Here is a 15,674-nt window from a genome sequence, read left to right as displayed (position 1 = left end):
GATAAAGTTTGCCGTTGAATGCTGACCTTCGGCCGCAAACAAAATTCTTCTAGAGCCTAGAGAATGATCGCTGCCATGTTTTCTCCATCGTACTTGCCAACGATTTCTCAGATGGCAAGCACCCACTCTCGGTGCACCCATTTATCGTCCACCCAATGGACAGTGATGCCCAGTAGTCTAGTACCATTCTTAGCGGTTCATGCATCTAAGGTGAGTGAGACTTGGTCCACATTCTCCCATAGCTTCTTCACATCTTGTTTCATGCGACCATGCATTTGGATGGTCCACTGCTTAATGACCTTTGCACTTGGAGGATCCAAGTCGAGAAGTGTCGCATAACGCCACATCTCCTTGAAGGCAACATTCTGAACAATGCTCTACGGTGAATCACTCATGCATATGAACCGTGCAATGACATTCTTCATTTCCTCTAGCGTATGCCCCCTCATCGGCCCTCGTCTGCTTGGCTCTCCATGTTGTCTGCTTTGAAATCTATCCGATATATGTGGCTGATCAGGGTCCTCTGACACCTCGCCCTTAAGCTCCGCGTGACGAGCTAGATGGCAAGCTTTGAAATGTCACCAAAATATGTTGATGCTTTTGTCGGCCTACCGCTTTATCACTTTTCTCTTATTGTGCGGGTTCATCTCCCGCCACAGTAAGCATGCATAGAATCCATCTTCCATACGTTCGAAGTAGTCAATGATGACTGAACTATTTGAATGAGGGTGACTCATGTACAGCACGAGAAGTTCCCGCATCCGTACGCTCAGGACCTATAGCTTCCGACCCATATCTGTCTTGGGTTGGCCACTGCCTCTGGGTGGGTTCATGTTTCTGAAGGCATAATTTGGTAAGCAATTTTTTAATACAACGGCATCGCATGATGCCAAACTACATTTTAAACTCTGAAGAAAGTAACGGATACAATGAATATAAACAATAAATAAACAGAGCACTGAGGTAGGATGATAGAAGCATGGAATTCACTGCGAGAGAATGACAGATGGGTGAATTCAAAAGGAAATATTTAGAGTTAGTAAGTAAAAGAGAATGAGTGGGGCGGGATAATTAGAGACTAAGGGAGGGTGAGAGAGAATGAGGGGTAATTATGGGGTATGAGATAATGAGAGGAATGAAGGAGAATTGGAGAGTTGGGGAGAATGAGAGGAGATAGGCAGAATTAGGGAGTAAGGGAGAATGAGAGTAGGGAGGGAGAATTAGATGATAAAAATTTTAAAAGATGGGAGACCAATATAGATGGTAGACGAGGGCAAAGGAGAAATAGAGAGTGTGACACAATGAGAAGAATGAGGGAGAATTGGAGAGGGGGAGAGAATGAGAGGAGAGGGTCAGAATTTGATAGTGGGAGAGAATGAGAATGGGGAGGGAGAATTAGAGGTAAAAAAGATAAAAAAAATAGAGAACGATAGAGGAGAGTAGCGGAGAATGAGAGGAGAGATGAAGAAATAGAGAGTAAGATAGGGTGAGGGAGAATGAGAGAGACATAGAGAGCGGAAGAGAATGAGAGTAGAGATTCTGAAATAGAGAGTGGGAGACATTGAGAGGAGAGAGGGAGAATTAGTGGTAAAAAGGTAAACAAGAAGAGAGAGCGAGAAAAGAGAGGATATGAGAGGGAGGGTTAGTGAATATGGTAGAATTATAGATTAAGAGATGATGAGATAGGATAGGGAGAGTTATAAGTAATAGTTAAAAAAGATCATACTTTGAGAGAGAACGAGAGGAGATTTGAGGAAGTAGAGAGTAAGTTCAAACATTAACAGAGCGTGAGAGAGAGAACGAGGATGAGAGATATAATCAGATTGTAAGAGAAATTGAGAGAGGGAGTGTGAGAATTATGGAGTAAGTTAGAATGAGAGGGAGAGGGAGATTTGTAGATTTAGAGAGTGTGAGAGAGAATGAGGGTGAATTAGAATCATAGAGTAAGTTAGAATGAGAGAGAGAGAGAAGAGAGGTGAGGGTGAGAATTAGGGAGTAATAGAGGGTGGGATAAGAGAGGGAGAGATAGAACTATAACTTAAAAATCAGCAGAGCGTGAGAGAGAACAAGGGTGAGAGATAGAATCATATTGTTAGAGAAATTGAGAGAGGGAGGGTCAGAATTATGGAGTAAGTTAGAATAAGAGAGAGAGAAGAGAGGAGAGAGGAGAGAGGGAGAATTAGAGAGTTATAAAGGGTGAGAAAAGAGAGGGAGAGTTAGAAGTTAGAACTATAAATTAAAATGTAAGATAGACTGAGAGAGAGGGAGAGGGAGAGTTATAGAGAAAAGGAGAATGAGAGAGAGATAAGAGAGAATTATAGAGTAAGGGAGAATGAGAGAGAGAAAAGAGAGGAGAGGGGACAATTAGGGAGTAAGAGAGGGTGGAAGAAGAGAGGGAGAGTTAGAACTATAAGTTAAAAATCAGCAGAGTGTGAGAAAGAACGAGGATGAGAGATAGAATCAGATTGTTAGAGAAATTGAGAGAGGGAGGGTCAGAATTACCAAGTAAGTTAGAATGAGAGGGAGAGAAGAGAGAAGAGAGGGAGAATTAGAGAGTTAGAAAGGGTGAGAAAAGAGAGGGAGAGTTAGAAGTTAGAACTATAAGTTAAAAATTTACAGAGCGTGAGAGAGAATGATAGATAGAGGGAGAATTAGATTGTAAGAGCGACTGGGGGAAGGAAAGGGAGAATTATACAATAAGGGAGAATGATCGAGAGAGAAGACAGGGGCGAGGGAGAATTGGAGACTGGAGATTGGAGAGTGCGAGAGAATGAGAAGAGAGAGGGAGACTTAGAAGTACAACAGTGAAGAAGAATCAGAGAGTTAGAATTAGATGTAAAAAATCGAAGAAGAATCAGCAGTGAGATGAATTAAGAGCAAAAAACAAGTAAAATTTAGAAATCTTCATCAGCATAGAATATGATTAAACGGACGAAAAATACAAAGACTAAACTGACGAAAATGTTGGAACATACCCATGAGTCCGCCGTCTGCAGATTCCGCCGGTGCTGCCATCCGCTGACGACGCCATCCACTGTCCGCCGTCCGCCTATTCTGCCGTCCGCTGCCTTCAGCTCTCTTCCCCTCTTTTGTGTATTTTTGAATAAAAAATACACAAAAATTCTTAAGTTAATGAAATTCGATGTGGATATCGAAAACCGATATCCGCACCCGATCTCCAGTATTGTCATCCTTCCCCCTGAGAGGGAGACGGATGCCAACATCGAGATGGATATCGTATCGGATATCGGCACTGTAGCATCCAATGTCCGATACCGATATCCGATATCCGGATATCGAAAAAAATGGATACCGGAAATTCTCTTTCCAGTATCCGATACAGCATCCGTCCCGATACTGGCATCCGGCATCAGTATCGGGACGGGCGAACACTATAACAGGCTCATGGCTGACTCGATCCAAAGCCCGTCTCAAAGTAGGCTTTCCTTAAAAAGATGCATTTTAATCTTCATTTTTATCTTCTATAAGAATATCAAATGGTCAGAATCAATCTCTTCCTTTTATTTATCTTCTCTTGGGCTGGAAATGGCCCTTGAGTTGATGACATGGATGCTGATGGGGCATCATGACAAAGATGAAGGCCACGAAAGACAGGGGGAACCCGCAGTTGTGATTTCATCCTAAATGGTGGAACTCAAACAGTTATGGTAAAACCACAAGTTTTCCACCCTCACATACTGTTCTCGTCGTCGAAAGAGCAATTTCCGGAGACCAGAAATAGAGATGTACGCTATCGGAAAAGTACCAAGAATGTCCTAACTTTGTTAAAAGAGAACTTAGATTCTCTCCTGTCCGATAAAAGTTTTTTTTGTCATTTAAAATTTTATCTTTCTCGCTGTAAAAGAAACACAATCATGAATTTGAACAGAGGAGGATCATCTTCGGGTTTTTATTTGTTCTATGATCCCTTTGGTCTGAGGGGGTGGAATCCTCATGTTCTTGAAGGAAGGGTGGGTGATGAGTGATAAAAGCGGCGTGGATGACAAACATGAAAGAGGATGTCTCAAAAATCTGACAGTTTGGAGTTCAACGACAGCCATCCATACGTCAACGAAATCTGGTATCCATTATTTGAATGATTCACATAAATTAATATGAAATTAATGTAAGATACGACCAACAATTTTGCATTAAAGAATTTAAGTTATCTTTCATGCATTTTATTGGACACCTTGGGATTTCCCCATTTTCAAACTGGTTTTACGCGTATTTTGCATTTTTAATTCTATAAAAATAGCAAAATTTTACCTAAATTCTCTAAAATATCTACCATCTCATTTTAATAGTTTTGGGCATAATTGAATAAAATAATCTGATTGTGATAAATTTGTGAAAATTATAGATAAACACTATCCTCATTTAAGCATTTCCAGCGATATTAGATATCATGGGCCTTTTATGAGGGTTATAATTGTGATAAATTTGGGCACTACGTTGCTGGATGTCGCAACATTGAGGAAAATGTCAACCTTGCCACAGCTATCTCAACACCACTAACGGCTATCTAAAAAGGGGATGATAACGTTCTATCGCAAGCTGCTGATGAGAAAATGCAAGACATTGATACATGGTATATATTCACTATGACCGGTAATCACATCACTAGATACAAGGAGTTATTTCATGAGTTTGATGTAAGCTCGAAAAGTGAAGATTTGAAATGGATGATGGCAGAAATCCATGGAGTATCATACATTGTCGTTAAACAGAAAGATAGAGAAACATTGAAATTGAGTAATGTCCTCTTCCACTTCAATTTTTTTTCTAACATTTATGTCTTGGCCAGCTTGAAGAAGATGGCCGCAGGATTGTAGTGGTAGATGGTGTGCTCAAGATTTACATCCAGGAAGGTATATTTCTTGACCAAGTAATGAAGAGATGTGGACATCACTACAAGATGATCCTGTACCACATGAGACAATGTATGCTTTGATTTAAGGCTTAACACTATGGCATGAGAAGGATGAGGGAACTGAGAAAATCTTGGGAAGTATCGTGAATGATCCGAAGCTAATGAGAGACACGGTGGGAGTCTCCAAGAAGGAATAAAAAGGAAGAGGCATTTTTAAGACTGTTAATATAATTATTTCCACTTCAAGCTAGGCGATACTATGATGGTTTCATCGGAGATGATAGAGAAAAGGCCAGCTGTCATACCCATCGAGGAGCAACTTTAACCTACCCACCAACCCAGATTTATTATCCAGAAGTTTTACGATGCAGACGAAAAGACGTTTGTGGACTTATGCTTACTCCTTGTTGTTAAGCATCTTGCAGAAGGACAGCAAGATTGAGGGGAAGAATTGTTAGAATAATTTTGTTAAGTTTCTTAGAACAAGGGGAGGTTACAAGCAGCAGTTAATTGATTAAGAGAAGCAGACTGTTCCAGCCATTCCTGGGCTACATCCTAGATGACATTACAATTTCTTTGAAAAGTTGTAGCAGTGCAATATTAATGCGCATAGACTTCGACTGATGAATGCAAGTGCAGTTCTTCCCTCTCTCCAATCTCTCTCGTTCACTATCCTCTTCTGTTCTCTGCGCGAAAAACAAGAAAAGAGGCTTGTTTTTTTCAACAGAGACAAGGGGAGGGCAGCAAGAAGTGGCTGACATGCGAGTGGTGGAAGCATAGAGTATCCCAAAACCAAAAACAGGACATCAAAATACTTACTCTCTGTTCAGCTATAGTCGGTTGGTTTTCTCAAGGACAACCCCGTGACACTAATTCTCGATATCAGACGGGGAAAATGTGATAAGATAATAAAAAACTTCATAATCAGCATTATTTCTAAGCTTTGGCTCGCGTGCCGGTGGATGGGTCAATTCTTTAGTCGCCTCAGTGTCACCGTTGGGCAGCTCCAGTAGATTCAAATCCAGACTTCTCTGTGTGTTCGTCCACTCTTTCGATCACGTGAGAGTCTCTTGTCTCTGACAACAGATCCAATGTCGTCTCTCTGGGCTTTACAGGAAGTTTTAGATAGAGAGAGAGAGTAGAGGAGTTACTGATGGGCAGATAGAGATGTGTAATGGTTGGGATAAAAAACGGGGAGATTGACTTGTTGGTAGTGTACTGGAGAAGCAAATACGGTAAACATGCCTCAATATAGAGCAAGAAAGTGGATTTCTCCGGTGCAAAATGGCGATAGAGGGCGTGCCGAATAGAAAAAGGGGTTTAAAGATGTGACAGAGAGGCAGTTTCAGATAACATTTTGGACCCAATTGGGGAATGGGGCTGCAAGTCCCACTCTGTAGGACATGACCAAGACACTTAGGTTCACCAAACTTTCACGAGAACCTAAACCTACCCGTTCTGGCTCCTTCAAGTATCCGAGAACCTCCCCTCCTCGTCTCATAGAAGAGCAAATCAAAGCTGCGAAAGGGCATGGATCTCCTCCCACTATCGTTAACAGTTGTAGCTGCTGCAGTCATACTCCTCTTCTTGAACAGGTTCATCTCCTTCTCTTCTTCGTCTTCTCCTCGGTTACCTCCGGGGCCATGGGGATGGCCCGTGGTGGGCAATCTCCCACAACTAGGCAAGAAGCCCCACGAGACCCTCGCTAGTTTCGCTCAAACCTACGGTCCAATTTTCCGTCTGCGCCTTGGGTCCGTCCCCGTGATCGTCGCCGCTTCACCTTCCACCGCGGCTCTCTTCCTGAAGACCCACGACGCGACCTTCGCCAACCGGCCGCCCAACACGGGCTCGAACTACATGGCCTACGACCGGCAGGACCTGGTTTGGGCCCCTTACGGACCCCTGTGGCGCATGCTGAGGAGAATCTGCTCGAACCATCTCTTCTCGCCCAAGGCCTTGGACGACTCGTCGCGGCTAAGGCACGACGAGGTGGCGCAGCTGGCCCGGTCCTTAGCCGCGGCCGGAGGCGCCGAGGGGGTTCGAGTTGGCGACCATTTGATAGTCTGCACTGCTAACATACTCACGCGCGCGATGCTGGGTCGGCGGCTTTTCGCGCCGGCGGAGGACTTAGCTGACGGCGGGCGCGACGCGGCGAGACAGTTTAGAGAGATGTCGGTCGAGCTGAGTTACCTCGCCGGCGTGTTCATGGTGGGAGACTTCGTCCCCGCCCTTCGCTGGCTCGATTCTAAGGACGTTATTCGGAGGATGAAGCGACTGGGAGAGAGGTACGACGCGTTTTTGGATAAGATTATTGGCGATCATCTTACCCCGGCCGCGTGCGGCGCGCAAGACATGCTCAGGGTGCTGATCGGCCTCAAGGGAAGGGATAGCTTAGGAGACGGTGTTCAGCTCACGGATATCAACATCAAGGCCCTCCTACTGGTAAGTTATTTTAGGCTAGGTTTCTGTTATCTTTGTTTTATAATTGTCCTTCTCGATAATTGGCAGTGTAGGGGATCAAAATCCATGGAGAAGAAGAAGATAAACCGAAGAAGAGAGAACGAGAGAGACACAGATTGTGCAATGAATCTTTATAGATCATACTCCCCGCAAATAATGTAGTTGAATGTGTGGCTTTTGTGGGGAATCAAGATCCATGAAGAATATGAAGAAGAAGTTTAAGAGAAGGAGAGAGAGCGAAGGAGACACAGATTTGGGATTAATCTCTCGTGATGATAGTCCCCGCAAGTGATTTAGTCACAAATCTTGTAGTTAAATGTTAGGCTTATTGTGGGGTAACAAGCTCCATGAATAAGAAGAAGAAGAAGACAAATAGGAGAGAAAGCGAGAGAGACACAGACTGTGGAATCAATCTTTTGTGATCATAGTCCATTCTAATGATTCCGTAAAAAATCTTGTACTTAAACGGGTGGTTCATTATCTCCCGTTATTGTTGTGGTTAATCTTTGTTAAGGGCCGCTGTGTATTTCGATCTTTAGATTTATTCTTAGCCATTTAGGTATCTTTATTTATTCATGATTATTTCGTTTGATTCGTGTGGAGTGGCACCTGGACCTTCTGTTGGGTTTCATTGAATAATAAAACTGTTTACATTTTAATAGGACAGAAGATACATTGAGAGAAATTTCCAAACCGCTAAGACTAGATTTCCTTTAAATGAAGAAATATATTATCGTGTCTACATTTCTTTTATACGCAGGACCTCTTCAACGCGGGCACGGACACCTCATCGAGCACGCTGGAGTGGTTACTGGCGGAGCTCGTTCGTCATCCTGAGCTGCTAACAAGCGTGCAGAGAGAGCTCGACGAGGCAGTGGGACTAGAGCGTTTGGTGGAGGAGAGAGATCTCGCCAAGGCTCCTCTTCTTCATGCGATCGTCAAAGAAACGCTACGACTGCACCCCCCAACGCCGCTGCTACTCCCGCACCAAGCCGCCGAGGACTGCACCGCGGGCGAGTACCGCGTGCCGGCGGGCGCAACGTTGCTCGTTAACGTGTGGGCCATCGGACGGGACCCGGCGGTGTGGACCGACCCGCTCGAGTTCCGCCCAGCGAGGTTTCTACCGGGCGGCGAGCATGCGCACGTCGACGTGAAGGGGAACAGCTTTGAAATCATTCCATTTGGCGCTGGGCGAAGGATTTGCGCAGGGATGAGCTTGGCTATGAGGGTTATCCTGCTGGTTGCCGCTACGCTGGTTCATGGGTTTGATTGGGGCTTGCCGGAGGGGAAGTCAAGGGAGAAACTGAGCATGGAGGAGGCCTACGGGCTAACCCTTCAGAGGGCCGCGCCTCTTAAGCTTTGTCCTATCCCCAGGCTCCCTCCCCACGCTTATGGCTCGGCCTCGTAAGGTCTGTCTCCCTCTTAGCTCCTAGGGTGTAATAAATGGCTCCGTGGAGCTCCAAGAAGTTGCTCTTCTGGTTATCATTATCGGTAGATTACCGTTTGGCGCTGGGCGAAGGATTTGCGCCACTGAACTTCCCAGTGGAGTTGTTTGATCTGAATTCAGGTCCCCGGAGCATCGATTTGGATATTGATAGCGGTGGATGACGTAGAGTGGGGGAGACTCTAACGAGGCTAAGGACTTAAACTTCTCTAGATCAAGGCAAGTGGCACAAAGCTAAGGAGAAGATGTTGATTCCAAAAGCTCATCTTACAAGTAGGGTCAAGATGTGCTTATGTAGACACGAGAAGAAATTTCTAGATTAAGCTAGAGAGTTCATGAAAGAGAGAGAGAGAGAGATAGAGAGAGAGAGAGAGAGAGAGAGAGAAATGTAGAAACATCTTGAAAAGACATTCCTTGAACGTCTTTTCAGCTTCTGTCGGCCTCTCCAGAAAGTTGTGGAGAAACTTCATCATGTCTTGATGCTTTCAGATGATACTGAAGATATAAAATCCTAGGCATTGGACCATGTCTAGTTGTAAGGTCCATGCTCCCAAACTTTAACTATGAAGGTTAACAATCTATGGTCAAATAACATGGTGAAAGCTACCGTGTTTGATTAGGTCTACGTTAAAAAAATTAAAGATGCATTTTTTATAGGATAAAATCTGTAACTAAAAATTATTTAGGTAGAGAATAAATCTTCTCAACAGCATCTCCTCAATGGCAGGTCCTAATCTTCTATCTTATCTCAAATTCAATGCCCAAATGACCTTTGCTACTTCTTGAAGTTTAACCTGAGGATCGAGTCCAAATCAACAGAAACTGCAGGGTTTAACTGGTAGCTTATAGAAAATGTCTCTAGGGCTGTAATTATCATTCAATCTAGTACTGCAATGAATGAGATTTAGCCCCTGTAGTAGAGCGCTTTGGAGGATTTATGTATTTTCTCTTTAAATCTAACGACCCTGCTACGCGGGCAACCGGTTGCCCCCGTGGAATCTCGGGCAACCGGTACACGTCAGATTAAAAAAAAAACGGCCCCTCATTTCTCAATTTTGAAAAAAAATTTGACGTGTACCGTGGAATCTCGGGGGATTCTACCTCGATTTTTTTTCTCGAGGGAGGGAGGCGACCAGAGGGCGAGGGAGGGAGGGAGGGAGGCGAGGCGTCTTCTCATTGCCGCCAGAGGGCGAGACGGGATGGAGTTCCCAGACCGGGCGGCTCGCGGTCGGCGCCGGCGGTCCCTCCCTCTGGCGGCAATGAGAGAATTTCTTGAAAAAATGAAGATCCAAGGGAAACGGAAAGAACCCACAAGATATTCCGCGCTAAAACTTTGTAATTTGATGCTGGGTGAGTTAGAAAAGACGAGTAGGGGGACTCAACAGAGACAAAGGCGACGATTTGCGCTGTTTGATGAGTGACCCACCAGCGGCCAATTCCATCGTTATAGATCATCGTCGAGATTAAGAACACCGCGATGTGGCGGTCTTCTCTCTACAGATCTTGGAAACGATGGACGACAACGTTTTTGAGCTCTACAATTCCCATCCCTATCGAGGCGGATACGATATTCAAGAAACCTACGGCCATCCTCTCCCTCTAAGCGCAGAGATCTGCTATCCGATCTTAATGTTGTTGTTGGAGAAAAATTTTACAAGTTAAACTGTGATAAATGTTGAATTCCAACTAGTTTTGGCAAATGTAGTTGGATTTCATTTTCTCAAAATGACTGAAAAATGTCATGTGTTCCATCATGACTCATCTCAGGCCACACACTAAAACCATTAACTAAATGTTTAGCTTTCTTTATATCCAGCATGCATGCATGTGATTGGAACTTTAATGAGGGGGTCAAAAGACAGGAAACGTTTTGCCCAATCATGGTGTACCATTCAGAGAAGTCACATGATATGGAATATGGGGCAAAGCTGGTGGTTGCATGAAAGGGAGATAAGAACATCAAGGACTCAAATTAACCAAACATAGTACCAAACTATTTGACATCCCAAAGTAGCAAACTAAGCTGAAATTTCAGCGTAGCTTTGTCATTATCTCATCTTCATTTGCATACTCTTCATTTTATTTTGGAGCTACGAAAATCCAAAAAAACTACTTTGAATCCTTTTTGCAATATTTGATTGATATTATGAGGATGTCAAGTCAATCATACTTTCTTATCATTTTAACTTCATTGAAAATAAATATTTATTCATTATTATTCAATTGTGATATTTACAATGAAGTCCCTAAATGTGTACAATAACTTTGTGATTAATGATAAAATTATGATATTGTGACTAATAGTGTCTTGATGCCTATTATATGAGGTGTTTACAATGATGAAACATTCTCACTAGTTGTGATGATCATGTCAGTCAGAATCCTTTTTCCCATTGTTGCACACTATGACTACAAGATCTGGACAATGGATGTCAGGACTAATTTATTCAGTGGAAATGTTAAGGATTTAAGAGAAGCAACTTGTGTATTGGGAATATGTATCTATAGAGATAGATAAAGGATGTTTCTATGATTATCCCAATCCATGTACATAGATACCATTTTCAAAATGTTTGTCACTTAGAATTCATAGAGGGGTCTCATACCAATGATATATGGAATTTAAGTATCTAAAGATCATTCACCTGGACTCTTGAGGATAGATGAATAATCTAAAAAGTCAAATATGCTTTGATAATCAGATCCATCATATAAACAACGCTAAGTACCGCACCTAATGTCCCATTTGCTCCAAATTTTATGAGAAAGTTTCAGATAAACACAATAGAGTAACAGTAGATAATCGTGAGATGCATCCTTAAGTCCTTGAGAAAAGATAAGAATTTATTTCTACTGTATGGAGGAGAGAAAATGAGGCTTGAGGGTTACACTAAAGCTTCTAGTGCAACCCAGATGATATTAAATCTAAATTGAACAGGGGTGTAGTATCATGGAAGAGTTACATGTTGAGCTTTTCTACAGACCGATGATACAAGCTGAATGCATTGTAGCAGAAGATGACACCAAGGAAGTGTTTTGGTTGAAGAAATACAACCAAACATGGTATTGTTCCTTCAATCTAAAAATATACTCCTTTGCTGTGTGTCAAAAATTTTATGATAGCGTAAAAAAGTCCAAAATTTTTTTTTAGTCCTAAAGCACAGGATCTCCATTTATTTTTTCCACCCAAAAAAAAATACAATACTAAAGTCCTTAGTTTCATCCAATACCTACCCCAACCAACATTATTCTCTAATTCACATCTCATCATATCACATGTAGGAAGCCTTATCTAACCCACCAGCATGTCATTGTTGATAGCCATCTCCCAAGTTATTCTATCTCCCTTTCCATAATATCATTATGATATCTGTCCTTCTCACCCCCTTTGTCTTGTTTCACTCTGCATCCTTTTAACCCCTTTCTTTCATCTCACATCCATAATGTCCTCACTAGAATAACCAATAACTTTCCATTATCATCCCTTCTTAGTTAATTTAGAATGGAATATTGAACATGATTTATGTGCTGTTCCGTAGCCCCAAAAAATTAAATAAAAAAGGAAAAAAAATGGAAGTCCTAAACATCAAGTAAAATCTAAGGACCCAAAAAAAAAGTAAAAAGGGAATAAATGTGTTTTGTTTCTTTGATAAGAATCCTAGTTTATTTGCTCGTTCATTTCACGTGCTTTATTGTATCTTCGTGTTTAGCAAGTCTAGGGAGAACATCTATACATTTATCATCCTCTTTCATTCTATATCCCTAGTATTTGTTTAAATCTTGGGAGTAGGCTATCTGAAGTGACATTAACCTTCATTATTCATCCATTGTCTAGCCTACCACCTTTGTTGTGGAACCTTCCTTTTCTTCTCACCTTAAACCTTAGTCGCCTTACGTCATTCATATTCATTAGCCACATGTTATTAGGATCGCACTTTTATATTTTATGCTAACTAGGAGGAAAGTGTCTTCCTTCTAGTTTCAGGCAGAAGGAAGGTTAGTGAGAGAGATTAGGCATCAAGCAGTCGTTACCTGAGAGAGAGTGACACCAATATGAGAGGTGTGAGGCCCACCACATGTAGAGAGAAGTAAGATACCTTAGGATCATAGTGTCATATCTAGATAGAAGTTAGACATTGTTGTTCAGTTTGCTTTGTGCAAATCTGCGCATTTTGTTCATTCTGTTTAATTTTCCGAACAGAACATTAAAAAATTCGCACAGATCATTGGACACACTGGTGTGCGGTTTGAATTGGTCGCTTTGTGCAAATTTATTCTAATCATTTTTTAAAGATCATGGCTCAAAGGAAGCATCAACTGCGTCGAGGCTTCGACCGCTTTATTGGAGCTCGTCTCCGCTGATGGTACGATCGATCTCCTCACGTGGCTGTTGATTCATATCAAGGTGCAATTGTGTTGTGCGTGGGGGTGATGGTTGTGATTTTTGCAGCGTCGTTTTGATTCATATCATGGCTCACGGCAGCGTCATTTTCTGAATTGGAACCGCCGAGGAGTTTGAGTTGAGGGAAGAGATTGAACGTGAGGTCGATTCTAAGGCCGACTTTGGGGTCATGATGAGCGGCGATGATCAATTGGGGGAGAAAATCTCTACCTCTGGGTATGGCAAAGGTTCTTTTTCAGTTGGTGGAGAAGACGCATGTGTCAATGTGGGATTATTAGGAATGGCAGCACAACAAGAACAAGAATTGTCATCCCTGGGGACCGATGAAAGTGAAGTTAGTGGGTCGGGAGAGGAACAGAAGAAGATTAGTTGTTCTTTGACCATTGAAAATCCTGAAGTAGAAGGATTGTCTATGGAAGAGGTCGCTGGGGAAATAGTTTTTTGTCAGATGTTGGTGGAACTGAAATCAGCCCCGAACTAGAGAGGGATGATCTAGAGGAGGATATTCATGAAGCTGCTTTGAATTGACAAGAGGTAAAACCAGCAGATAAAATTATATCAAGCACCGGAGATGAAATAGTAGGGAACTATGATCTTTAAGATGTTTCAAAAAAATTTTGAATTGTTCAAATTGTGCGAATTTTACAAATTGTGCAAATTTTGTTCGAATAGTGCGAATTGTGTGAAAAGTTGTTCTAATTTACGCAAAAAAAAAAAAGAACAGAACAAAGAACAAGGCTCTGTGCGGTTCTTAAGATATTTTCATGTTATCATGCCTTAAACTGATTAAAATTGTCTTTTGTGTGAATTTATGATTTTTTAAGATTTTTTGGAATTTTTACCGATTTGGTTGACTTTAGATTCATTATTTGGTTGTCTTTTGTGCAAATACTACTTATTTATAATTACTAATGGTATTTCATAATTTTTCTGGACTTTTTCATATTTTCTCACATTTTCCAACACCATATTTTCTGGGAGATTCCTATCGTAACATGGAAGGCAAGATGAGCTGGCAACAGCTGGAGGAGAGAGAAAATGAAGACTTTGTTTGGCCATGATTCACAAAAACTGAAATCTTGATATCTCGAGATCCAACCGTCAGATTGACCTGAAATTTTCAGGGTAGTTTTGTCTTTTTCTACTCTTTCCATTTACTTGAGGGATTTTTAAATAATGTCAAGAAGGGGGGAAACCACTTTGAACTTGCCCCAACTATAGTTCGCCAGGAAGGACACATCAAGCTTTTGGAGTCAATTTTTTCTGCAGCTCTTGAGTTATTCTAGTTTCCAAAATGACACATCAAGCTCAGGAAGGAGACATCAAGCTTTTGATTTATTCCCCTCTTGATCTTTTTCTTGTTTGTTGCCAAAATGCCAATCATGGGCAAAATATTCATACTCTAGGATGAGTTATTGAGGGGAGAGCATCACATTAGTTCAAGAGCACAATCAAAAATCAAAATCAAATAAGATAGGTCATCTGCCATTGTTAGGATCTCGTTTAGATTGGATATTTAGTACCTACATCTTGTTTAGCACTTATATTCAGTTTTTCTTCAAGATCTTGTTTCCCCCAGGCAGAATCAAGATCAAGAAGGGATAAGATTTCTTTCCATCCATTTCATCACTTAGGTATCGATCCTTTCAAATGGATCAAGCCCTAAACACCACAAACATTCCCATCATTCATTCAGGGGATCTGAATCTCCAAGAGAAGTTTCTGATGGGTTGATTCTCTTCTCTCCTTCAACATCCTCTCTATATTTATTTGGCATTACATTCCTTCGTACAATTTCTAGCTCCTATAACCATAAAATGGATTCAGATTTTAAGGACACTTGCCTCCCTATGAATTGACCCCTTTCTCATTCTATATTTTCTATATTTTGAAAAAGGGAATGTAATGAATTTATTTCATATGCTTAAATCCAAAAAACATGATTACACTTGCATTTACTCACACCATTTTTAGGCTTATCAATAACTACTACCATCAAATCAGTGGTTATAGAGAAACTTTCGACACAAATTGCACCTCTTCGGCTAGATTCTATTAACACGTTACATACCATTCTGGCTCAACTTGTAAACAAAATTACTAATATGCATATAAAAGACTAATAGATGATAATGTAATGTAAAGAAATAAAAATTCTAAATAATCCAGTTTAGAACATAAATATTAGCATAAAATGTAAGGTCACATTTCTCATCTAGCTTGAACTTGTGATATAAGGTTGTAAAAGAACTAGTAGTGAACAACTATAAGTAATTGATGCTTTGAATTCTTCCAAGAATTGACCCCTGATGTTAATAGGGAGGCCATGCATTGACATGCCATGGGGGATTGATCATGTCAGCAACCATCACTGAGCTCTCCCATGATGATACCTTGGTGCACTCGTGCATATCTGATAGGGGAAATAAATTTACTGTGCTCATGTCCCCAATGGCCCAGGGAAAATATATATTAATTAGTCAAGGAGAAATTTA

General features: G+C 41.5%; 1 protein-coding gene across 2 annotated transcripts; it reads left to right on the top strand.

Moving 5' to 3' along the window:
• Window positions 1-6,240: 6,240 nt before the first annotated feature.
• On the top strand, window positions 6,241-8,889 carry LOC144706725 (flavonoid 3'-monooxygenase CYP75B137-like). 2 transcript variants are annotated; one of them, XM_078579731.1, is made up of 3 exons: window positions 6,241-7,158; window positions 7,234-7,315; window positions 8,094-8,889. In XM_078579731.1, the coding sequence occupies exons 1-3, from the start codon at window positions 6,404-6,406 to the stop codon at window positions 8,739-8,741; spliced, it is 1,485 nt and encodes a 494-aa protein (XP_078435857.1). In that variant the 5' UTR covers window positions 6,241-6,403; the 3' UTR covers window positions 8,742-8,889. The 2 variants fall into 2 exon arrangements, with proteins under 2 accessions (XP_078435857.1, XP_078435856.1); XM_078579730.1 differs by having other exon boundaries at window positions 6,241-7,315.
• Window positions 8,890-15,674: the final 6,785 nt, after the last annotated feature.

Source organism: Wolffia australiana, chromosome 8 (assembly GCF_029677425.1).
Source record: "Wolffia australiana isolate 7733 chromosome 8, ASM2967742v1".
In the NCBI taxonomy this organism is placed as follows: domain Eukaryota; kingdom Viridiplantae; phylum Streptophyta; class Magnoliopsida; order Alismatales; family Araceae; genus Wolffia; species Wolffia australiana.
The sequence above is the reverse complement of the archived record's forward strand: the minus strand, read 5'-3'. Positions and strand labels throughout refer to the sequence as shown.

Bases quoted from the DNA above. Each gene is read 5' to 3' on its own strand.
- LOC144706725 (XM_078579730.1), top strand. From the start codon at position 6,404: ATGGATCTCCTCCCACTATCGTTAACAGTTGTAGCTGCTGCAGTCATA. The intron at 7,316-8,093 runs GTAAGTTATTTT...TTTTATACGCAG, and splicing joins ACATCAAGGCCCTCCTACTG to GACCTCTTCAACGCGGGCAC.